We start from the raw sequence: 27,016 nt of genomic DNA on the forward strand, positions 1-27,016 counted from the left end.
TGCCTGAGGGAGCTTGCCCCCACCTCCTGCCATGTGAGGACACAGAAGGCGCCATCTGTGGAGAGCAAGACCTCAGCAGATACTGAATCTGCTTACACCTTGATCTTGGACTTCACAGCCTCCAGAACTGTGAGCAGTAAATTTCTGTTCTTCATAAATTACCCAGTCAAAGGTATTTTGTTATAGCAACCCAAATGGACTAAGTCAGGCACCTTACTTTTCAAGGACATAAATCTCACAGTGAAACAGATGAAGCACTGGAATTACTCATTGAGGGTCTTTTTATGATATTCTTGGCTGAATGATTCTGAAGCCAGTTTGTGCTGCTGTGCTTAGAGGCAAGAGAATGAATTTTGAAAATGAGACATTTCATATATTAAAATGTACAATCAAAGCAAGTGGTAAGGGATGCCTGTGCATCATGAGCGTGGAAGCTACATGGAACAGTTCATGTTGCTTGTCTTCATCATAACTAAGTTATCACAGTGAGTCATTAGAGTCCCCAAGTTTCAAGCACAATCAGCCTCAATCAGCCACATCCCTAGGGAGCTCCCTTCTCCCCACAAAGCTGAGAGAAAAATATTTTGAGAGCCTTCCATAAAAATGGAAAATTGCTGTGTTAGAGCAATTGTTCTCTCACATCTGGCATTCTCTGGGTGCCCAGTAATTACCAGTGGGAGGGAAGAAAACGACTAGGCAAGAGGTTATTTAATTTGTAGATGGACTTCTCAGTTGGTGCTGATGAAACATTTCTCACCTTCTTGATTTTCTGAGCAGCACCGAAGAAAGAAATGAAAATAATCTGGCTATTGGCCTTTTATTTGTCTTGGACAACTATTAGCCATCCATTATTGAAATGTATTATAGCAGTTTTATTACTAGCATTTCAAGTTTAATATAAAAATTGCAAATCTGCTCACCACCCAAATTATAATGCTACCAACTGTAGCCACAGGGAGCACCCAGTAAGCCTTAGATAAATTCAGTTGCACCAAGCCCTCAGCCTCCTTGAATTTCTAAATAGCAAACAGCTATGCAGACAAAAATAGAATACTGCCAGCTTCCTGACCTTGTACATTATCAGAGGCCCAGGTATTTCACTGTGTGGTTTGTATCACACCATTCTCTTCAACTGGTAAATAAATAGCATTTAAATCACTGCTTTCAAGGATGAGTGGAGGCACAATGAGCATCCAAATTACCTGGGAAGCTTTTCCAAAATATGCAGACTCAGGCCCCAAACTAGGAATTTCTTATTCAGTAAATCTGACTTGGGGCTCAGGAGTGTGTAATTGGGAGAAAATCCTCCATAGGATGCTCTCTGGACCACTGATTAAGACATTGCCTATCCTCTTTTGCATCTCTCTTGGGTGCATTAGTTGATTTTTTTTTTTTTTTATTTCAGTAGATGTTTGGGGAACAGGTGTGTTTGGTTACATGGATAAGTTCATTAGTGGTTAGTGGTGATTTCTGAGATTTTGGTGCACCCATCACTCGAGCAGTGTACGCTGTACCCAGTGTGTAGTCTATTATCCCTCACCCCTCTCCCACCCTTTCCCCTGAGTCCCCAAGTCCATTGTATCATGTTTCCTCAGAGTTTAGCTCCCACTTAGGAGTGAGAACATATGATGTTTGGTTTTTCATTCCTGAGTTACTTCACTTAGGATAATGGTTTCCAATTCCATCCAGGTTGCTGCAAATGCCATTATTTTGTTTCTTTTTATGGCTGAGTAGTATTCCATGATGTGTGTGTGTGTGTGCGCATGTGTATATATACATGTATATATATACATACATATATATGTGTGTGTGTGTATATATACACACATATGCATACGCACATATATATAACATTATCCATTTGATTGATGGGCATTTGGGCTGATTCCATATTTCTGCAATTGTGAATGGTTCTGCTATAAACATGTGTGTGCAAGTGTCTTTTTCATGTAATGACTTCTTTTCCTCTAGGTCGATACCCAGTAGTAGGCTTGCTGGATCAAATGATAGATCTACTTTTAGTTCTTTAAGGAATCTCCATATTGTTTTCCACAGTGGTTGTACTAGTTTACATTCCCATCAGCAAGTGTAAAGCTGTTCCCTTTTCACCACATCCACGCCAACATCTTTTATTTTTTTGATTTTTTAAATTATGGCCATCCTTGCAGGAGTAAGGTGGTATCACATTGTGGGTTTGATTTGCATTTAACTGATAATTAGTGATGTTGAGCATTTTTTCATATATTTGTTGGCCATTTGTATATCTTCTTTTGAGAATTGCCTATTCATGTCCTTGGCCCACTTTTTGATTGGATTATTTGGGTGTTTTGTTTTTTGTTTAGTTTTTGTTTGTTTGTTTTTTGCTGATTTCTTTGAGTTCCTTATAGATTCTGGATATGATTCCTTTGTTGAATACATAGTTTGCAAAGATTTTTTCCCACTCTATGGGCTGTCTGTTTATTCTGCTGATTATTTCTTTTGCTGTGCGGAAGCTTTTTAGTTTAATTAAGTCCCGTCTATTTTTCTTTATTTTTTGTTGCATTTGCTTTTGGGTTCTTGGTCATGAAGGCTTTGCCTAAACCAATGTCTAGAAGAGTTTTTCCGATGTTGTCTTCTAGAATTTTTACGGTTTCAGGTCTTCTATTTAAGTCTTTGATTCATGCTGAGTTGATTTGTGTATAGGGTGAGAGATGAGGATCCAGTTTCATTCTTCTACATGTGGCTTGCCAATTATCCTAGCACCATTTGTAGAATAGGGTGTCCTATCCCCACTTTATGTTTTTGTCTGCTCTGTCAAAGATCAGTTGGCTGTAAGTATTTGGGTTTATTTCTGGGTTCTCTATTCTGTTGTGTTAGTCTATGTGCCTGTTTTTATACCAGTAACATGCTGTTTTGGTGACTATAGCCTCATAGTATAGTTTGAATTGGGTAAAGTGACGCCTCCAGATTTGTTCTTTTTGCTTAGTCTTGCTTTGGCTGTGTGGGCTCTTTTTTGGTTCCCTACAAATTTTAGGGTTTTTTTTCTAGTTCTGTGAAAAATGATGGTGGTATTTTGATGGGAATTGCATTGAGTTTGTAGATTACTTTTGTCAGTATGGTCATTTTCACAATACTGATTCTATCCATTTATGAGCGTGGGATGTGTTTCCATTTGTTTGTGTCTTCTATAATTTCTTTGAGCAGTATTTTGTAGTTTTCCTTGTAGAGCACTTTCACTTCCTATATATATTTCTAAGTTTTTTTTTTTTTTTCAGCTATTGTAAAAGGGGTTGATTTCTTTATCTGATTCTCCATTTGGTTGCTATTGGTGTATAGCAGCACTAGTGATTTGTATACGTTCATTTTGTATCCTGAAACTTTACTGAATTCATTTATCAGATCTGGAAGCTTTTTGGGTGAGTCTTCAGGGTTTTCTAGGTGTACAGTTATATCATCGTGAACAGTGACAGTTTGACTTCCTCTTTCTGATTTGGATGCCCTTTCTTTCTCTCTCTTGTCTGATTGCTCTGGCTAGGACTTCTAGTACTATGTTGAATAGAAGTGGTGAAAGTGGGCATCCCCCTTGTCTTGTTCCAGTTCTCAGGGGGAATGCTTTCATCTTTTCTCTGTTCAATATATTGTTGGCTGTGGGTTTGTCATAGATGGCTTTTATTAACTTAAGGTGTGTCCCTTCTATGCTGATTTTCCTGAGGGTTTTAATCATAAAGGAATGCTGGATTTTGTTAAATGCCTTTTCTGCATCTCTTGAGATGATCATGGGATTTTTGTTTCAGTCCTGTTTATGTGGTGTATCACACTTATTGACTTGGGTATGTTAAACCATCTCTGCATCACTGGCATGAAACCCACTTGATCATAGTGGATTATCTTTTTGATATGCTGTTGGATTTGGTTAGCTAGTATTTTGGTGAGGATTTTTGCAAGTATGTTCATCAGGGATACTGGCCTGTCATTTTCTTTTTTGGTTGTTATGTTCTTTCCTGGTTTTGGTATTAGGGTGATACTGGTTTTAAAGAATGCTTTAGGGTGGATTCCCTCTTTCTCTATCTTTTGGAATAGTTTTAATAGGATGGGTACCATTTCTTCTTTGAATGTCTGATAGAATTCAGCAGTGGGTTGATTTTTCATTAGTGTAAAGCACCAGACCTAAAAGATGATTTCCAGTGACACATATTCTTGTCAAAATTGACAGACTCATTCAAACCTAGACAGTGAAGAAGAAATGTTAATTGTCTCTTTGATCACCAAAGATGTGGACTTTATTACTCTTTCCTCTGCAATAAACAAGGAAACTTCCACAGCAATGAGCTTGGAACTGTTTGCACATTGTGAAATGCCAGCACCCTGAGGGGTCTTAACGATTGGATAGTCCAGCTTTCATTTAGAAACGAGGAATCAAATACCTATGGAGACTTGTTAAGGTCACACCAAGACTTAGGGCATGGGGTAAGGTTCATGTCTTCTAATTACTGGTCCCATGCTCTTTGTCTGAACCTCCCTCTCCATGGCCATGTTCACTTTAAAAGGGAAAATTCACAGAATTCTCCAGATGAGACCAAAGATAAGAAAACCTGTTCCCTGTGAAAATCTGTTACATAACAAGTCTCCATGGATAGCAATGACAGGTTCCTGTCATGTCTGTCTCTGCGACAATTCGAATCATAGTAAGAAATGGAAAATACACTTTAGTTAGTTTATCTGCATATTTATTCTTAAAAATGAAATATTTAATATTCACAGATCTGAAGTATGTTTTACTTTAAAAAATTTTGGTGGCACATATGAATGTCCTCAAGTTTACGTTCACTGGGTCATGCCTGAATGAAACTGACACTGGGCTTTGGGGAAAATGAGACTTTGTGTGGAAAAGTTACAATATTTATACAGAATATAACTGGAAGGTGGTGTAGTGCTAGCTATGTTTCCAAATTTGATTTTATACCTAGGATGACTCTTAAGTTTTAGCTCTTTGGTGACAACAGGACAGCAGCTTCTGTTAGGGATATATTCTGATTTTAATCACTGGCTGCTTCATATTGACCACCAACGAGGAATTCTGTCTTGTTCCTTCAGTCAGCTGATATTTCAGGAGGGTCTAGTATGTTGCAAACTCTGGTCTAGGTTCAGAAGAGGTGTTCCTAAATATTGTGTGGTACGGGCTTAAGTTACCCTGTCAGGGTTAAAGGTAGCTGATTACTCCCTTACTAATCCAGCTAGGTTGTCCTGAAGAGTTGCTGCTCTATGCCTCTAACAAATCAAACTTGGAAGAGAATTGCGTATTTGTTTGTGAGTATATTTCTCAGTGGCAGCTGTTCTTATAAGGCCTTGGGAGCTGCTATTAATTTTGAGTAGTCAGAAATGCTTCCATCTAGTCAGATGTGAGAATTATGAGAGCCTTTTGATGAGTTTTTATTATCTGCATTTCTCAAAAGCTAGAATGGCTTAAATTTACAGCCACAAGCCTCCAGGGTGCGGATGTTTCAAAAGCTGCTAGTTACCATGTAGGTGGGTCTACTTGCAAAAGACAGGTTATAGCAGATTTGACCAGTTCGAGTACTATGTTGTATTTTTTCTTCTAATCTTTAACAATTGGGTAAAAGTTAGATAGCCAAATATCACAGGAGTAAAGAAAATGACTAGTAAATGAGGAATGACAACAAAGTACACTTTTATCAGGTGTTAACAGAAGTCAAATGTTTTCCTTTTATTAGTAAAGACTCCACAACTTTATTAGTTCTCAATTTTCTTTCAGTGATTTATAACCCAGTTTTAGCTGCTCAATTGCTAAAAATAATAAAAGATAGGCAAGGCTTTTTATTACCCGTTTTAATTTCTTTTCTATATTTTAGGGCCGCCATTATTTATATCCAAAGTAATGGCAATGCCGTTTATCAAAATGGCTTATGCTGTCTGTTGCCTCCAAGACCACCTGCACTTAATACAGGGTCTGGCTCAACTAAAATGTGAACTTTGCCAAGAGAAAAGGCTTTCAAAAACAGGAAACTTTTCCATTACATTTTTCCATTACATATCTTCTTGATGGCAGCAGACTGGCTGACCTATCTTATTATAATGTAATAAACATTGAAGTCAGGATTTGAGCCTGATAACTCTTAGAAGAAAATTGGGCTGTGTCAGTTCACTGGGAATCAGAAGAGAAAAGTCAACTCGTAGATGAAAATTTCACTCTGAGATCATTAAGAAATATTACAATATCAGCAGAGAGAATGCTGATTATTTTTCTAATATGCATACATATACATATAGCTAGCTAACTTGCTAGATGGATGATCCTCAATGCTTTCATAATTCCCAACCGTGGGATTCACAAATAGTTGTAAAATAATTATATTACAAAATAGCTTATAATATTTAAGTAAATGCTGATTGTCTTAGCTTACTCTTTTGAAAATTCTTCATATAGATCTATTTTTCAATCAAAAATTTAGAGGCTTGTTGGTTAAACATCCAAAATAAAGCTAATTACTTGAGTTTTTAGACTTCACAAGCACTGAGGAAGGGAAAGGCAGATTTCATTGGAAATCAGTAGGCCTCAAATTATTGATTTCCTGTTTTAATGGCTTTTCAGTTCTTTTGTCTTTTGAATATATTTTATTTACTGAATTACAAAGCAAACTTGCTATTATGCTTTTCTTAGGCCTAAGAAATATGTTATTGTACTCCTCATTTGTTTCCTGTGTTTTACTCTGCATAACCAAATTTTATAATGAGACAAAGTAGGCCATAGGGCTGTTGTTAAACTCTCCTTCAGCATTCTCTAGGCCTATCATATGTGTCACAAATGTCCAATTTATTTGACCTCAGTCATCATTTTTAAACTTTAATACACAGTTTTCCCATAAGAGCTCACATATCTTTGCATCATTTACCACTCCTGCTGTTAAAATAATAGCTATAACAGGAAAAGATGCCATTTTAAGGGTTTTCTCATGAATACTGCATTCTGTTTGTGTCTGTCCTTTTTCTGTTCTACAACCTCTTGAAAAGTAATGTTTCATTATTATATCAGGCCCCATTTTCCTTCTGCACATCTGAGCCGTACTTGAAATGAGAATACTATGAAGACTTCATAGGAAGTAAGATACTTTCCTCAAAAGCAGTATAGCCAAAATAATAGGTAAAATATCTCCGTGGTATCTAAAGTGTTACTTCTAACACTGTGTAGGGAGATTTTAATCATCAGCATCTGAGTTATAGAATTTCAGAACTGAAATGAAACTTAAACATCTTGGTTCAATTTCTTCATTTTCATGATGATGAAACTAGGAACTAGAGAAGTTTTTATACATTGCTCCAGATTATACAACCAGCTATTTGCTGAGCTGAGACTTGAAATCCAATTGCCCCAAATCTTAGGTTATTAAAAGAAAAAGACATATGGTGTTAATTTAACTCTTCCATTAAATTTGTAAAAAGAATAATCATTTTTTACTGTTTCTATAAAAATGCATGGTCATTTATAAAAATTTTACATAATACAAGGAAATATAAGAAAAAAAGCAACAGATTGTCCCAAAATGATTCTATAAATATAATTAATGTTACCATTTAATGAACATTATTTTAAGTGTCGAAATGAATAGGCACAGATAAGAGAATGGAGATGTAGACTGACAAAAAAGAACTTAAAATCGAAGAATAGGGAAAAAGAGTGAAACAACTTTACGACATTGTGTTTATTCTGGATATGCTATTTTTAAGTATAAACATTACATTTAATTTTACTTGAATTGAACAGAAGTGAAAGAAAATGAAAACTGAAGAAATTGCTGAACTTCAAATTAAATTTTTTTCACCACATAATATATTGTCTCTAAAATATATGTGACTTTAAGATTACTTTTAAAATTGAAATGTTAAGGTCACTAGTTTTCAAATGATGTGTTTCCATTTTATAAATTTACCAATTGACTCTTCTAACAGAGAGAAAATTAACTTTATTTTCTCCCACCTCCCAATTTTTTTAAGTTATATTCTGAGATCTGTACATTGCGCTATCTCAGGGTTGGATATTTTTGGTCATTCAATATGTTTTTGAAAGATGCACCTTGATGTGTCTTATCTGAGTTCTTATCTGCTTGAGAATGTGTATTTGTAGCCTGCACACTTGAAAGACCCTTTGGTTAGATATAAACTTTTTGGGTCACATTTCTTTATCACATTTTATTTTGTGTTGTTATTTTCTCAACTCTGTGTGCTACGTACTAATCTCTTTTTATTGTGCTTGTTCTGCACTTGTTCCTTCTACTGGAGCTTTCATTCCCATCATGTTTTTGTTTCTTCCATTTCTTTGTTAAGTCCTGCTGGCTCACATTTTTTTTGTGGAAGGAAGGAAGGTGCAGAGGCACTGATTTTTTTTAAAGTTTTTTTTTTCATTTTAGAATAGCTTTAAACTGTGTTTTTGCCTTTTAATTTGCCTTGTAATATTTTGTTGAAAGCTAGACACGATATATTGGGTAAAAGGAATTGAGGTAGATTGATTTTAGTGTGAGGTTTTATGTTTATCTGGCTAAGATATAGGCTGGGTTTACTGGTTGGTATAGATGTGGTGTCAGAGGCTAAAATTTCCTCTAGTGCCCTTGTTTTTGTCTCCCGTTGTTGTCTTTGGGCTTTCCTGGAGTCTTTTAAAATAGGGTCTGAGGCTTACAGTTCTTTCAGCTGTAATCCCCTGTGATACAGCAGCCCCATGATGTGATGGTAAGATCCGGTGAGAGGAAGCCTTCTATAGTCCTAGGGTAGTTTTCAGTCTTTTCGTGAGCCTGCGTTGAGTGTTTCACTTAGCCCTGGTCGGTTAGGCTCTGGTGAAACCTAAAGTAGTTAGGTTCTGGTAAAACACTTTCTCTTGAGAGCAAGCCTTGTAAAGAACAGAGAGCTCTGGGAGTATTTAAAAATGGTTCCTTTTTCCTTCCCCTGCTCGATCCCCCAGTGTCACAGTGAGAACACATCATTTGAAAACTAGAATCCAACTTCACGGTGAGAACCTAGTGGGGCTCCTGGAGGTAAAACTCTCAAAAGTGTGGAGACCTTCCTCAAGACTGGCCACCCTCAGAGATTTTAACAATCACGCTAGTCTGTATTTGAGCCTCCAGTGATTCTGGAATTACTGTTCATAGTGTTTCTACCAATATGGCTCCAGCAGCAGGCTTCAGCGCCAGGCTGAGTTACGATTCTCTGTGTTCACCTGTCTGTCTCTGCAGTCTGAGGGCAGTCGTTTGCCCTGTGATCTCACTTCTCCACTGGATCTAAGAAGCGTTGTTGATCTTCATTTATTTTTTCAGCTTTTTTCTTGTCATGAGAGCAGGAGTAACTTTTCAGCTCCTCGTGTGTAGGATCAGAAACCAGAAGTCCTATTTTAGAATACTTTTAGATTTATAGAAAAAATCTGAAGATAGTACAGAATTCTCATATACCATACTCAGTTTCCCCTAGTATTAACATCTGCCGTTAATATAGTACATTTGTCATAACTAGTGAACTAATACTGGTACATTATTATTAACTAATGTCTGTACTTTATTGATATTTTCTTGGTTTTTACCTAATGGCCTTTTTCTGTTCCAGGATCCCACCCAGGACTCCCCATTATATTTAGTCGTTAGGTCTCCTTAGGCCCCTCTTCACTGCGACAGTTTCTTATACTTTTCTTGTTTTCAGTGACCTTGACACTCTTGAGGAAGACTTGTTATGCATTTTTGGGAGGGAAACCACAGAGGTAAAAATGGTATTTTTATCATATCATCTCAAGGTTGTATACTATCAGTATGACTTACCACTGTTGATACTTGATCACGTGGCTGAAGTTTCTCTACTGTAAAGTTACTTGTTTTTCTTCCTTTCCACGCTGTATTATTTGGAAGGAGGTCACTATGCATGGCACACATTTCAGGAGTGGGGAAATGATGGGCTACTTTCCTGAGGGTGAAACATCTACATAAATTATTTGGACTTATTCTGAAATGATAGTTGAGTTACCCATTTATTTATTTATTCTGTCATTCTATTTTGGGTTACCCACCAATACTTTATTTTATTTTTCAAAGTGAATCTTAAACCCGCCATTTATTTATTCAATTATTCTATTTTGGGTTATCCACCAATACTTTTTCTTTTTAATTTTCTTTTTCAAATTGTCTCAGCTTTGGCCATTGGGGGCTCTTTCACTTGATGCCTGTGTTCCTTTGAGACACCGCATCTTGGGTTTTTGTTTTCAAGCACTTTGTGCTTTCTGGTGCCACAGGCTGCTGCAGGCTCATCGTCTGTATTCCCTCCCCCATCCTGGAATCAGCCGTTTCTCCAAGAACTGGCTTGCTTTTCTTCCTCTTTTTTACCCTTCTTTTCTCTTCTTTCAACGTGTGTATCATTTACTTCTTTGGGCTCTATTTAGAGATGGATTTTGTGGCTCCTACGTGACTATTAATTCTCTGAATTCCTCCTGGGTAGCTTTGGCCGATCCCACTTACGGTGTATCCTCTTGAGCTGCCTTTTGCTTATATTTCATTCAATGTCACCTCACCGCACCCTTTTTACACATAGTTTCAGTTTTGGTTCCTTCTAATCATTTCTCATCTTTAAAGGAAGGGGACTAATTGTGGGAAAACACCAGTGCTTTGTGGGAGCAAGGAGAGGCAGACGCTGGGGAGGAATAGGGCAGCTATGGCATGCGCAGACCACTTAGAATTGTCCTGAAACTGTTTTCACCAGTTTTTTCCTTCACTTTGAGACACATCTTCTCTTGTTTTCTGGTTCATGGGGGCTGTGGAGTTGCTGGCTGTGGGTGATAAAGTCAAACGCTTGCTCTCTGGCCTTTCCTGCCTCTGTCGCTGGAGACAGGGACTTCCCCAGGCTCCTCCTCTCACAGCCCCTGCTCACCTTCTTCCTTGAGTGGAATTGCATGCTGATCTTTTTCTCATCCCCGTATTTAGTCTCTTTAATCCCAGCATGGGCGGAATGCAGGTGAGGGTGAGGGTGGCTCTGGGCCACCCTTGTCTCCCATCATCTCTTCTCTCCTTGATGGTCTTCTGGATGCTGCTGCCTGGCCAATCATTTGAGCTGTGGCGGTTTCCCAGTTCAGAGACAGTGTTTGTGGTGGTAGCGGTGCTTTTGAAGAAGGTGAGAGAAACAAATCAAGTCATTGCTCCACCATCTTTAACCAGAATGGTTTCGCCAATTTTTATGGCTTGCAGAAAGATTATTTTTGGTGTAGTCATGCTTTTCACCATGAGACTGTCTCCAAAAAAGTTATAAGGGGAAATGATGATGCTTGTTCTTTATGAAAATGAAATCTTACAGAAAGAAATTCTTTTTCCTCCATTACTGAATCCCAAGTATCTTGAACATTTTTATGTAATTCAGAAATACTTACCTGACACCCTTTAGAATGTAGTTGTTGAGAGGAATATATAGAACTTCAGGAACTTAAATTTCTTGAAATATAGGACACTGTATCTCCTTTGTTAGAGGCTACCGAGGAAATCCAAGAGGAGTCTCTCCACCTACAGATTGTCATTCACTGTTCCTGACAGTACTTTCCTCAAGAAAATCAAAACTAGAATATCTGTTCTATTAGAAAAATGAGGCAATAAAAATGAAAACGTGTAAATATAAAGTACCTGAGAGGGAATGAAAATGTTCAGATAATATTTCTGATTTAATTTTAAACTTTTTATTTAACATGAGAAACCAAATAAAAGATGTTGGTGTGTGGGGGACATGGGTAGAGGGGTCAGGGACAATTCAGAATCGTGCCTTCTGTGAACCTCTCTTATATTCTTAATTTGTCAGAAGTGTTACATTTCAGAAAACAGCACTTTCAGCAAAATGGAAAAGGTTTTTTGGTTGTTGGTTGTTTTGTTTGGTCTTCCAGGCACAGTTATTTGTCCTGACCAGTGACTCTTTTGATCTTAGTAAATTGTCCATTTTTTAAAACTATTTAGGCAGTTTAAATCATTTACACTTCAGAAATGAATCCTACAGAGAATTGCTTTTGTTGATCTATTTTGAAATAAATGAGGCAATAGCTTTGCACTTGTGGAGAGATAATAGTCCAGCCCTCTTCTGTACTCTGGCCATCTAACCTGTGGTAAGGGGTTTTGCTATATTATTATTTTAGGAATGAAGCGGTAATTCCTGCCCCTGCTCTCCGCCTTCTTCATCCCAGTCATTCAGCAGGTCAACATGAAGGTCCTCATTTTTCAGAGACTCCTTTATTTGAGCTGAGGAAACCAATTCAAGTAAAGATGATGCTCTTTTTTTCTTTTAGGAGGATGGACTTAGGAATGTGACTGTATTATCTTCTATGTCAGCTATTATTGTTCCCCAGATGGCCTCCTGTGCCACCTGCCCTGCTATCCCAATGCTTTCACTATTTTAATGTAGTATGTTTTAAAATATAAGATACTTCTAGTTTTTGTTTTACTTTTGAGTGCCTTAAGAAAAATATTCTTTTGAAATGGATTGGCTTAGGTATAGCTGATCAGCAACCATCAAATGAGATACTTTTACTACTTGGCAGATAGCACAGCTGATGGAAAATGAAGTGACCCTAGCAGTCACTTAAGTGTCGAAGTTTTATGCAGGATTTAGCTAGATGAAATTGCTGATATTCAACAATTTTTAACTTACAGAACTGGCAATTTCATCTTGTCCAACTCAAGCTTATAGATAGCAAGGCCTAAGTGGCACTGTTAGGATTCTCTAAAGAGGAGACATGGAGATGGTTTCCACTGTATCAGAGGAAAGGGACTCACTCATGTTGCAGTTGAAGCTGTTTCTGATGTAAATATCATTATTTTAATGGGGGCATGTTTTTCCTATATTTTACATTAAGGCCTTGGCTTTCTTCTTTGGCTTGTTCATGTCCCAGCTCCACCTATAGGACATGGGCCCACTAGCTCACATTTCTATCATGAGCCTCATTGGAACTTCTGCAGCTGTTCTTTTTCTCCATCCTACCTATACTTTATTATAAAGATAGCTACCATTGTTCTTAGTTTTTACTTGGGGAGGGTTAAGATGATAGTCGCTAACTAACTTTGTATGTCCTGGAATGGACTTCTGGGGAGCTCCAGCCCCATCCTGCTTCCTGCTATTCTCCACTGCTGTGCTGACCCTGGACTGGGGTACAGGTCCTTAGCAGGGTCCCGTTGACAACTCTTGTTGGAACTGTTGATGACTGCCTTGGAGTGGTATGTTCATGTTTCTGGTTACATACACTTAGGAGGAATCGCTCTCTTTCATCTTTACCCTAGATCCCAAAAGACTTTGTGACAGTGTCTTTCATGCACTGCAGACACCCCTTATAGCTTTATCCCGAGAGGCCTGGAGTCGGTCCTGACTTTTTCCCCATGACTCTGAGCCTTTCCAAGTCACTTAACTCTGGGCCTGGGTGTCTTAAACTCTAACGTCAGACAGTTGAGTGTCATGGTCCTGTGATTATAGGCCTGAGAGTCACTTAGAATTTGCCCTTTCCTCCTAAAATCTGAACAAGAGTGTTGCACATAATTTACACATAGTTATTTCACAGGCTGAATATTAATAGCACCGAATGCTTGCCTCCATCTGGGTCTGGAGAGGGAACGCCACTGTTGACTAGGAGGAGAAGTGAATGCTTGCTCCCTCCCCACTTCCACTGCCTAAAGTCCTTTTATTGCACGGTTTCTGATTGAGCATGTGAGTGTGACTATAAATTTCCCCTGACAGAAACCACATCACCTCATCAGCCACATAAAACGACAAAACAACCAACTGTGAAAGCATGCTTGCCAAGCTTTCAGTACCACAGCATCGGGGGAAGCGGGAGGTACATTTGTACTGGAGGAGATGGAGGCTAGAGGGAGCCGGAAGATGAACTCTGCTATACCTGTCTTCTCTGAGCTGCAGCATGGGGGAGTGTGTTTGTGCCAGTGAGGCCAAGTTCCGGAAAACCCTTTGCTCCTTGAAGCCATGTCACCACGGCTTCCCAGTGGATGCAGAGAGGCCACACGGGAATGTGGGCCTGCCACTTACTCAGTAATTACCAGATCTCTGACAGCTAATAATATAGCTAAAATCCATTCACTAAATCTTCACGGAACCCTTTTAAAGTTTGGTTTCATTTTCTATGGTTTTATTATAGCAGAGAATGCTCGGGCTCAGAGAAACGTAGCTAGTAAGCTGGTTAGTGGTCAAGCCAAGATTCAGACGGGGTCTGTCTTGCCTCAGCGCCCATGGTCTTTCACTTTACCTTCAACTGATTTTAAAGTTGGATGTCAACCAACTAAACATTGGTGAGAAACAGAGATGGGGAAACCCATCCCTTGGTGTTACCTTCAACCCATTCCAAAGTTTCTCTGCTTTGGTAGAAGGAACACTAGGGGGAATGAAACAAACATCTGCCCAACTTCAGTCACCTTTTAAGACAGGCTATAAAGTCATCAAAGACAACTTTAAGAGAGTGAAAAGGGAGCTTATTCTTACTTAAGGAAAAGGCACACAACAAATTTAAAAATGGACAAAAGAGTTGAACAGACACTTCCTAAAAATGACTAACCAGACGTCAATGAGCAGGTAAAGAGATGTTTGACAACATCAGTCAGCAGAGAAATGCAAATGTGAACCACAGAAGACATGACTCACCAGCACTGCTAAGAAGGACGACCATAGTACCAAGTGCTGGTGAAGACCTGGAGCAACCACATCTCTCAGTCTCTTCCGATAGGAGTGTCAGTTACTAAAACTGTTTTGGAAACCATTTGTTAGCTTCAAATACAGCTGAACACACACACACATTATATAACCCAGCATTTCCAACACTTAAGAGTATGACCATCAGAAATATGTACATATGTTTCTCAGAAGATTTCTAGGAAAGTGATCATAGCAGCACAATTTCTAGCAGCCAAAAACTGGAAGCTAACAAGCCCAACAGCAAGATAATGAACAAATATATTGTGGAATGTTCACATAGTGGAATACTGTACCACAATAAAAATGAGCAAACTATTGCTACACAGAACAGCATGGTTGAATCTCACAAACATGATGCTGAACAAAAGGAGGTAGACACAAAAGAGTTCATACTCTATGACATCTTTAACATAAAGTTCAAAAGTAGGAAAAATTCAAGCAATGCTATTGTCATAGTGTCAGACCTGCATTAACTTTTGTAGGGGTGAGAGGAAGTGCCTGGAAGGGAGCAAGTGCAGTTCTTGGGGTGCTGGCAGTGTTCTGTTTCTTGATCCAAGTGCTGGTTACACAGTGTGTTCAGATTTTGAAAACACATCCAGTTCTTCCTTTGTGATATGTGCACTTTTCTGTATGTATATTATACTTTAATACTATGTTTTTAAAGTATTATATATACAGATGCTAGTCTTTAATTTTTGACTCCCACTGTGGAAATATAAATTTAAATCAACTTAGTGATTTGCATAGGCATAAAATTGGAATTTTGTGACATATTGTGCCCTACATTGTGGGAGAAATGCTCATTTTTTTCTTGGTAATGCTTCATTGGCTTCAATTTGTCTGGTCCCGACAAATGGAGAAAGGAAGGAAATAGTGAATTCCGCAACTGCAGCAATTATTGCTCCTTAGCATTTATTCAGCCAAGGCAACACTGGCTAGTCGGATTCTCGCCAGATTATATAATCCTATCTTGCCTGGGAATCTGTAGTAAAACTTATTGTTTATAATTTTTGTATGTTCAAGAAGGAAAGCATAAGAGAAATACTATGAAATGCTAAGATCAGGCTAAAACGAAATCTGAACCTTCACTTTTAGGAAGCAAGGTGAAAAGATGCAGAGAGAAGTCCTCTTTTCACATGGGCAGTCTTCATTCGCAGTGGTAACTGAAAAGACAGTACTGAATATTTAGAGAACCTTAGCAATAGTCTGAAAACGATTTTACAGAATGTTCAGGTAGTGTGTAGTTTGAATTTTCAAATTCTTATTTCAACACAAAACTAATTGAATTCTAGTTAAAAAAGGGGACTGAAAGAAGAACAAACGTGTTTTAAAAAACAAAAAGTATAAAACACCACCTGGCACAGAGTCTGATATGTCATCTGAGACAGAATGTTGAGAATCAGTTTCATTCTTCTGTGGAGTTCCCATTGTCCTGTCTTCTCATATGACCACTGGGGAATCTGAGCCAAGGTTGCTTTATCTGTTGAAGGTCACACAGTTGGTGATAAAGCAAGGCAGAACCCACTATCTTTAAACTTTCAGCCTCTTTATTTTCACCCCATGGGAGAGATTTCAAATAATAGATTAATAATAGCCCAACAATTAATAGGTGTGGTGTTAATGCATGTCTTTTAAAATGTCTATTTCAGCTTGCTGCCCTTGAATTTCCTCCAAAGAAACTATTTGGAAATAAGGATGAACGTGTGATTGCTGAGAGACGAAGTCACTTAGAGGTAACAGAATTAAGCTGTTTTTCCTCTGTGTATGTAGAAAATGTGCCATCTGACCATTAAGCATTGTTTCTGTTAAGTACTATTACATTTCTTCACAAGTGTGAAGGTGCTGCCTCATTAACACAGGAGATGGCAGCAGTAGATTATGAAGATATGATATCAGCTTGTTTAAAATACAAGTCCTTATCTTCCTCTGGTCTAGCGGAACATTTTTCTTATTTTTAAGAAGATGCATTTATTCTAAGGGTTAGGAAGCAGGATGTGAGTGAGAACTAAATATTCACCATAGACAGATGGTATGTGATACAGGATGAGAGTACAAAGCTTGCTGCAAAAACTTGGAATTAATTAACTGAAGATTTATAGTATTACATCATTGTTGCTTTTTCAAGAGAGTTGGAAGCAAAAAGACACATACCTATTTTAGTCATGGGTAGGTTTCATTCGACTTATTTTAACTTAATCTTCCAAGCCAACTACATGTAGAACTCTGGTTTAACACAACTGTTGTTTTTCGGACTGCCTCACTGCCAGTGCACATTGTTGACTGCTTTATCTAGTTTGTATTTCTTTTTCGGGATATAGTTGCTTATTTGGTTGGAGATGCTAATGAGGCTGAGTCTTTTCACCAAGGCAGGGACCAGTTGTTTTCTTTAAGAATGGTGAAAGTATGATCATGGCTGGTCCTTGCTTGTTGGTCACTGTCTTGCCATTGTGAACCATTGAGGCAGACAAGGGACAGAAGTACAGACAGCTAATGACGACCTAGTGTCAGCAAGCTTTCAGGGAGACCCAGAATTCCCCTTGCTACTTCATTTGTTTTTGTTTTTGTTTTTGTTTTGTTTGAGACGGAGTCTCGCTCTGTTGCCCAGACTAGAGTTCAATGGCATGATCTCGGCTCACTGCAACCTTCACCTCCCAGGTTCAAGCAATTCTCCTGCCTCAGCCTCCTGAGTAGCTGGGATTACAGGTGTGCACCACCACGCCCAGCTAATTTTTGTATTTTTAGTAGAGGTGGGGTTTCACCACGTTGGCCAGGCTGGTCTCAAACTTTTGACCTCAAGCCATCCTCCCGCCTCAGCCTGTCAACGTGCTGGGATCACAGGCATGAGCCACCGCGCCCGGCCCTTTGCTGCTACTTTAAGAGTAATAATAGTAAGACCTATTGGAAATAAAGTCAAAAAAGGAAAGTCCTGAGAGAGCACTTTCTGGATTGTGAAGTGCTACATAGAAAGTAGGTATTCTCATTCCTGGTGACAGCCAGTTAAAATTGGCTGCCCATGGCATGCACTTAATGCCACTGAACAAGGATTAGGGAAATTTCTAGAGGCTGGAGGTTCCCATGAGAGCAGAAGAAGAGAAGTGGGAGCAAAGGAGAAATTGAAGACTGGGAGGTTGTTGTCCATGAGGAGCATTTTAGAGTTTTGAGATCTTGAATATAGAAGCACTCTGATAAAAGAGGAGTTTCAGGATGCAGCCATGTGTAGCAGCATTTGAGTTAGACTATAGAGTTATGCATCTGAAGAAGTAATTCAACCTAGAATGGCATGATCCTGATACCCAACTGAAGAATTTGTCTTCAAGGAAAAGGTGATTGCAGTGAGTCTGCTTGATCAAGTTTTCTCAAAGGTTTGATTGTATCTTACAAAAAAATTAAAAAATAACAGTAGAACTGGGGATTATTTTCTTTACCTAACTCCTCCCTGCCTTCATTAACTAGATCTGCCTTTATTGGAAACATGGAAAATGATGGTTTATAAACTTGTTTTTATATGTCAACAGAAAATAGATTGTTGTCCTCCCTGGCTACTCAGGGCTGTGGTTAAACTCACATGGTGCACAGCTGTGCCATGACCGATTGGGCATTTTGTGTGCCGTGCATTTGTGAGCACAGCACTGGGTACCTTTGGTTTTCCATTCCAACTTCCTGAGTTAGAGCAAAGTTCAGGGCACTCTTTCATTGTTAATGCTTTCAGGTGGAACCTATGTTTGTCCTTTTGACATCTGATACTTCATCACTTAACCCTTCTAAACCATCAGCTGTTGATGAGCAGAATTTTATGTTAATGTCTCTGCCTAGGCAAGGAACCCTTCCTTCCCTTGGCTGTGACTGTTATTTATCTGTGGCATTATCTTTTAGAGAACAGCTTCCACACGTTATGGAAATAAGCACTTACTTTTGAAATTTAATGCATTTCACCTAATGTTGACTGTTAAATCTTAGAATATTATCTTCTTTTCAAGGAGCAAGTATAAGTAACCTTCACTTTAATAGAAAGTTAATCTGAGATTCTTGAGTTAATTCCCTGCGACTATTTTCATATGAAAATCAACTTAGTTATTTTCCCTGAACTTCCCATTTAATTCAACAAACATTTATTTAATTCCTTACTACATACTAGAGACAGTGGTAGGTGTTACATATAATACAAAGACAAATGAGATATTTCCTTTCCTCTAAGTGCATGTGTTTAAATTCCTATATGAAACTTTACCTAGTGTGATGTCTGCTTAAAAGAAATTATCTGACCGATTATTAATATCCAGAAATGCAACTTTCTGAACCTCACCGTGATATAGCTGTATAAAGTAGTATTTTAAGTAGGCATTCGATTGTGTTTTAATCTTCCTTCTATTAAGATATTTCTAAGATTTGGACCTCGTGTTTGAGTTTATTAGCAAAAGTATAAAGTGTTTTCATGTTAAAAACCTAAACACCATTTTGGCACTCTCAAGTTATAAAAGTTAAGTCTGTTAAAATATTTATTTTTAGAAATGATGGATAGGAACAGAAATTTCTCGCTGTTGTCAGATGTTTTGGAGATTAATTTTTTTACCTTGGAGCAAGGAGTATTGGTTGTGTGTCTGGTGGTGGGTGGTGATAGTGTAGGGACTGGAAATTGTAACATTTAACATACTGCACCGCATAAAGGCAGGAGTAAGAACGTGATGATGGTAAGATAGTAGATAGAGGAGTATAAATTGAGTCATAAGTGCTAATCTCATTGCCAACCTTCTATCTTCTCCACTGATACCTAGCCAATTTTGGTTTGTAGCTGGAGCCAGTGTTTTCAGAATCTGGCTAATGATTGCTTTACATCTCATGCTTAAATGCTCCCAGCACTTTTGTTCAAAAAGAACTATAGAATCTTAGAAGATTTCTAACATGGGTAGATCGCCCTATGCTGCCATCCTGGCTCAGCTCAACCAGTTCAGTGTAATTGTGCATGTTGTGGGCAGTCAGAGGCTTGTGCTAACAACACTCCTCATATGTGACATGCTTCCCAGGCTCCAGACATTCCTTCCGGTAGCCCTGACAGCTGCCTGGGAGACATGTGTTGGCAGATACAGCAGTGGAGGTAACAGGAAAAGAATGTACCTAGTCTCTGATACGTTAGTTTGAGCAAAAGGTGCTTCTTAATGTATTTTCAGTGAGATAGCGTAACTTAGGTTGAGCCATTAGAAACTGCCATTGTGTTGTAGACCAGAAATGGTGGAGTATCAGCAATTTCATATGCTTCACATAGTGCCTGCTTTCCCACATTTGCCTGCTGTTTATTAAGGCCAAGCATGAGTGGAAAGTGCTTATGATATCCTGTCATATATTCCTCACAACCAGCTTGTGAGGTGAGTTCTACCATTATCTTCATCTTACAGGGGAAGGCCTATGTCTCGGGGAGGAGAAAGAGGGTCACTAAAGGTAGTAAGTGGCAAAGCCACAGTTCATACTCAGTTGTCTTTTAGAACAAACCCCTTCTTTTAATCAACATACTCTAAGTTTAGAATGGAGTTAGTTCTTCCTGTAAAGAAATGCCTTTGCTGTTGGAAAAAGTCACCTTCCAGTGTTATCACTACAGTGTTAACTAAGATCCACTGTCTAATTATTTATTCTTAAATGCCATTCCAGTTATTCGGCAATTATTGAGCACCTACTGTGTGCCAAGCAGTGTTCTAGAACTGAAGAAACTAGTTAATAACACAGACCCCTTTCCTCATCTCTTAAGTAACCATGGCAGTAAGGATGGCTTTTATTTATAATCCTATTTTCTTTGTTCAAGGAAAGATGTTTATTGTGATTGCTGATTTCAAATATTCACTTTGTGAGTAATAAAAGGTTCTGAATCTCAGTTGCTTACAGCTTTGTTTATTTATGAAATGTCACATTGTTCTTGTGAGGATTTAAGAGTATGTCAAATTCACCAAAGTATAAAAAAGGACATTTTATGTGAATTACTGAAGAATATAAGCTTAGAATATCTTTAAAGACATTTTTGTGGGTTTAAATATTGTGCATATTATATAAAATAAATATATAATAAATATACACATATCCATAGTATATAAATATGTATATCCAAATGGATATCAAATTGAGTTCTAATAAATGTGGTATGTAGTATTTCTTAACCATGGGCCTGAAACATCTCAAGCTGAACCATATGTTTCTAGAATATTCTGTTTCTCAAACTGCCAGTGATGAAGGACCAGTTATTTAATTCCATCACTTATCAGTACTTGTGCACAATGAATGACAATTAATTATAAGAAAATAATAAATAAAAAGGACATACAAAATGGAAGTACAATTCTTTTCTTTAATATATATAGATTCAACGGACATAAAATTAGTTAAATTGAAGTAAAAGTGTCTGAAACATGGGTCACACTTTGAGTAGCACTGCTTTGAAACATTCATGAAACCTCACCTCTGCTTCTCTAAGACTCCTGTCACTTTTTACATGTATCAAAAGGTATGTTTATGTCTCACATCTTCCCTGCTGTGCTCTTCAGTACTTGAAGTCGGCAGAATTGATGTCTAATTCAATTCTTAATCTCCCATTATACTTCACACATGCTTCACTTTCACTGAATTATCAGAAAATCTTTCCAAATTAGGCCCAAGTTAATGAGTTTTCTGTTTTATTTTTGTTCATTGATGAAAGGTGCATTTTGGGTTTCTAATTTCAGAGAACATTATCTACTTGGAAATAGTTCTGCTAATCATTTTAATAATCTGTCATTTCAAGGAGTAACTATAATTAATAAAAAAAATGAAATCCTCTAAAACCACAAAACTTACCAGAATAATACAGTCATTTTTGGAAGTAAGAAGGTGAGACATCCTAGGAAATTTTCTTCAAAACTGCCTAGAAAACTGGAGCAGCCAGCAACTGAAATCTACCTCTTCTGTCCCCATTTTCATCTCTTTAGCTTGAGCATTAAGATAGATCAAAAGAAATATGATAGCTAGGAGTGTGGACCTTGGAGCAGATCATCTTAGTTTTGAGTACTGATTCTGCTCCTTTGGAATTGTTTAATGTCACTGTTTCAGTTTCCTTCTCTGAACAATGAGGATTATAATAACACTGTCCTAGAGCTGTACTGAGAATTAAATGTGATTGCATGTATAACACAGAATCTGGTACAAAGAAAAACACTGAAAAATGTTAGTTGGTCCCGTGATGATAGTGATGATTGTGGTGGTGGTGATGGTGATAATGATGACAAGGAAAATGATGGAGCCTTATGGTACATTTCAGAGCTGTTTTAAGAGCCAAGGGAAGGCAAAAGAGCACCACTCCCCAGCTCTACATGAAATGTAACAATAGTAGTATCTCAGTTTATTACATTTACTTGCAAAATCAATAGAGACACTAAAATCGTGTCACTGTTCTTATTCATGATGATTCCTGGAAGATACCGGAACTCTGGCTGTAATACCAGCCTGTCTTTCAACCTGTAAGATTGTAATCTGAAAAATAGAAGTGACTTTCTGAAAGATTTAATCATGGTGGAGCTGTTGTCCAAAATGATAAAGATTAGAGGCATCGGATCATTATGAAAGGAGCACAGTTCCTCCAGATTGACACAGTGGTTATTTACAGCTACTTAGTTCTCTTGGCATGTCTACCAGGTCATTGACTGCAAGACTGCCCACTGTGAAGTCCCCAGCTGACTTGGTGTATGCCTTGGACTTCTGCTTGTGAAAGAAATAGATAAGTGTCAATCAGTTTCAGCCAAAAAATCCCAGGAATACATCTATTTTTAAAGCAATGTTAGATTTATTGATTTACCACAACAAGGAAAAACCATGTGAACCACAGGAAACATGCAAGCTTTTCAGTAAGAAGGTATTAAAAGGAAGTTATTAAGAATTTGGATTTGTAATAGATAATTTGGGGAAGAATGCAGGAAAACAGGGCTTTGTTCTGGATTGGATGCTGGGGGCAATTCTCTGATTGAGTGTATTAATAATTCTTATCTAGAAAGCAAGAACAGAGTGAGGTTTAAAGCATGATTGAGGCCGGGCGCGGTGGCTCACACCTGTAATCCCAGCACTTTGGGAGGCCAAGCTGGGCGGATCATAAGGTCAGGAGATCGAGGCCATCCTGGCTAACACGGTGAAACCCTGTCTCTACTAAAAATACAAAAAAATTAGCTGGGTGTGGTGGCGGGCGCCTGTAGTCCCAGCTGCTCGGGAGGCTGAGGCAGGAGAATGGCATGAACCCGGGAGGCGGAACTTGCAGTGAGCCAATATCGCACCACTGCACTCCAGCCTGGGCGACAGAGCAAGACTCTGTCTCAAAAAAAAAAAAAAAAAAACATGATTGATAAGCCAAGATATGGAATCAACCCAAGTATCCATTAGTGGGTGAATGGATAAAGAAAATATGGTATATATACACAATGGAATGTTATTCAGCCTTAAAAAGAATTCGCAGCAATATGAATGGAACTGGAAGTCATTATGTTAAGTTGTTAAGTGCAATAAGCCAGGAACAGAAAGACAGATACTGCATGTTCTCAATCATATGTGGGAGCAAAAAAAGTGGATCTCATGGGGATAGAGAGTGGAATGGTGGTTACCAGAGGCTGAGAAGGGGATGAAGGTGGGTGAAGAGAAGTTGATTAATGGGTACAAAAATACATTTAGAAGGAATAAGTTCTAGTATTTGATAATACAGTGTGGCTATTATAGTTAATTATAACTTATTGTGTATTTCAAAATAGCTAGAAGATATGAATTGTAATGTTCTTAACACAAAGTAAAGAAAAATGAGGTGATGGATATTCCAGTTACCCTGAAATTACACATTTTATACAGATATCAACATCACATATAGCCCAAAAATATGTGCAACTATAGCATATCAATAAAAAGTATGAATGATAAAAAGCACTGTATTAGCCCAGAAAAGGAAATATTTTATTATATTTGATCACAGTGTTCATGTTTTTGTATTTGATCTGACACTATTATGGAGTGGTCTTTTTTTTTATTTTTATTTTTTGGGCTTGATCCTTCATGGTCACAGAGTAGCCTTGTCTGGCGCTGATATTCTTTGAAATTGTTTGTGGTCCATGGGAGAACACTACAGCTTAGCTGTGAGAATGCCAGGCCAGTTCTAACTGCTTTTCTTTTATTTTTCTCTCAGTAATGGGATGCCCAGAGTTTATAGGCATTGTCCTGTCTAATGGGAGACGTAAAGTAAATGAAGAACTGTTTCCAAAATAAAGTCTCGGTAGTTCAAATGACTTATCTGCCAAATACAGGTATTAGTAATGGCTGTCAGTATTGATACATCACCACCACCACCACTCCACGGCCAGGAGTCACCTTTCTGGCTTATGGTGCCTGCAACACACAGCCTAGTTTTTCCTGACTAAAAACACTTTCTCCTTCTACTTTAGTTTTATTTTACTCTCAAACCTTGAATTATCAATAATAGAATTATTTGGTTTACACATTTTATAGATTAAGCCTTTTCGGTTTCAAAGTAAATATCAAGAAGTAAAAATCCTAGGATTTCTGAGTTCCCTCAGTCATTTACCTATTGGAAAGATATTAGGCAGTTCTACTTTTAATGTTCTTTTCATCTATTCTCTGCTGATCTTACAGCACATATAATAATAGAACCATTATCAAACATAGAGATTAAATAAATACCTCATAGGAAGAACCGTTTTCTTCCTCATTTAAGTTTTTATTTTTTCTTCTGGTTATCTAGTTATTTACATTAGCAGGAGCTGTTTTCTGTTATTAGTCCATGACCACTATCATCAGTAGCAAAGCATTTTTGAAAGGTATTATGTTTAGTGGCTGTTGGAGTATTCAAGGAAATTGAAGTAGAGTGTGGGGGCTTTTCCATGTTGGTGGCTCTTGGAGTCAGAGAAGCTGAAGATGCTGCAATCCTGAGGCTAGTTGCCTGTCAAATCATTTTATACAACAGAAATCCTATGTATATGTGTTAGTGCTTTATGAATGCAACAATGAGCAAGAGTCTCCAATTGGAGGGTAAGTAGGAAAAATCTCACTTTGGTTTTCATGAGCAGTCATTGATGTAAGAGGAAAGCAAAATTAAGACAACTCTTTTCAAAAATAATAACAACTTCTAAACTCAGATGGAAGTCTAGGGGAGAAAAGGGAGGACTCACTACACTGTCATCAAACAGTTGTACTCTGCCATTTGTCTCCTTCTTACTCCCCAAATGACATTCAGTTTTGAGATGATGGCTAACCACTCAGGGAGTCAAAACACACTATAAGCAGAAAGTTGTTCTCCTTCTTTGGGCTTCCAATTTAAGCTCTAAGCTGGAAATCAGGATCTTCATTTCTTTATTGATCGTGTTTTAAGTCGGCCAAAACATCTCAGGGCTTGGAATACTTCCCTCAGCTCAGATGTATTCTCCTCAGAGAGGCCTGCCCTGCCCACTGAGTAGAAGCAGTCCTGGCCCTAATGCCATCCACCAGATTCCCCCTGTTATTTCTTGGTCACAACATTTAACAGTTGTTGGAAAGTATTTTGCTGGTTGATTGGTTGGTTTTGTTACAAAGTATTTTATGTTTTATGAGAAGCTAGGTTTGTGAAGACAGGGATTCCAAATGCTTCGTTCACCTAGAACAATATATGCCCCTTAATAGGTCCTCAGTAAATATTTGTTCAGTGTCCAGTTAAAGCTGTGTTGAACAGCAAATAGCAGATATTTGTTCTGACAAAAAAAAAATACAAAAAAAATTCAAAATGAGAGCACATTTGTAAACATGGGTTTGAGAGATTGCTGTACCAAATTGCAAACTGCCACTGGGCAAGTTATTTAACCCCTCTGAGCATCATTATTCTCAGTGCAAAACAAGGATAAGAAACACTAATTTTCAGGTTTGTTGAGGGGATCAAATGAGAATGGCATGTAAAAAGTACCTAATAGAAAACATAGTTTGTAATAGGTCCTCAGTTGATACACGATAAAGTTAAATACACTATAGAACCATTAGATCTGGTTGTGAATTATTGCTCTGCTACTTCATGACTGAGTAATCTTGAACAAGTTACTTCTCTGTGAGTCAGTTTTATTACTCATAAAATGGAAATAATATTACCCATCTTATACAGTTGTGATGGTTAATGAAATAATTCATATAAAATATTTGGATAGGTTCCTGATACATAGCAAACACTAGAAATTATTATTGTTTTTTTAAGCTATTGCTACTTTGCAGTTGTCTTGTAGTGACTTACAGTATAATTTTACAAGTAAACATTTAAAATCCTAGCTTATGCAATAAGACAAGAAAAAATATATACTGATGGAAAGTAATACATAAAACTGTGTTATTCACAGATGACATGATTGTTTATATAGATAATTTGAAAGAACTAACAAAGAAAAAAAGTCCTGGAATTGATACATGATTATAGCAAGGTTGTAGAATACAAGGTTAATATGTAAACGTCAATAGCTGTTCTATATACCAGCAACAAACAAACAGAATTGGAAATTAATAACACAATACCATTTACTTTAGCATCCCCCAAAACTAAATACTTGTGTATAAATCTAACAAAATATGTGCAAGTTCTATATGAATAAAACTGCAAAATTCTGATGAAAGAAATCAAAGACAAACTAATGAAGAGGTATTCCATGTTCATGGATAGGAAGACTCAACACTGTTAAGATGTCAGTTCTTTGCAAGTTGGTCTATAGATTCAACTCACTCCCAATCAAATTCAAAAGACTGACACTACCAAACTCCAATACTTAATATAAAGCTGCAGTAATCAAGACAGTGTTATACTGGTGAAAGAATAGAAAAATAGATAATGGAACAGGACAGAGAGGCCAGAAATAGGTATAATTAATTATCTTTTGCAAAGGAGTAAAGGCAATAAAATGAAGCAAAGATAGTCTTTTCAACAAATAGTCTTTTCAATAAATGGAACAATTGGATATCCACATGCAAAAAAGCCAATCTAGACACAGGCCTTATGCCATTCACAAAAACTAAACTGGATTATAGGCCTAGAAGTAAAACACAAAACTATAAAATTCCTAGGAGATGACATAGGAGAAAACCTAGATGACTTTGGGTGTGGAAATAACATTTTAGATACAATACCAATGACGTGATTCATAAAATAAATAAGATAGACTTCACTAAAGCTTAAAACTTCTGTTCTGCAGAAGACACTGTCAGGAGGATGAGAAGGGAATATACAGACTGAGAAAAAATATTTGCAAAAGGCATGTCTGATAAAGGGGTGTAATTCCAAGTATACAAAGAACTCTTAAAACTCAACAATAAGAACATAAACAAC

The 27,016-nt window shown here is 37.6% G+C and overlaps 1 protein-coding gene across 12 annotated transcripts in view; it reads left to right on the plus strand.

Moving 5' to 3' along the window:
• KIF16B (kinesin family member 16B) overlaps window positions 1–27,016 on the plus strand; it is a 314,850-nt gene that overhangs the window by 258,075 nt on the left and 29,759 nt on the right. For all 12 annotated transcript variants that reach the window (XM_077951170.1, XM_077951172.1, XM_077951175.1 and 9 more), the window contains one exon: window positions 16,335–16,418. In XM_077951170.1, coding sequence (XP_077807296.1) covers window positions 16,335–16,418 — 84 coding nt within the window. The remainder of the gene's footprint in view (window positions 1–16,334; window positions 16,419–27,016) is intronic.

The sequence above is a fragment of the Macaca mulatta genome, chromosome 10, assembly GCF_049350105.2.
Source record: "Macaca mulatta isolate MMU2019108-1 chromosome 10, T2T-MMU8v2.0, whole genome shotgun sequence".
Lineage (NCBI taxonomy): Eukaryota > Metazoa > Chordata > Mammalia > Primates > Cercopithecidae > Macaca > Macaca mulatta.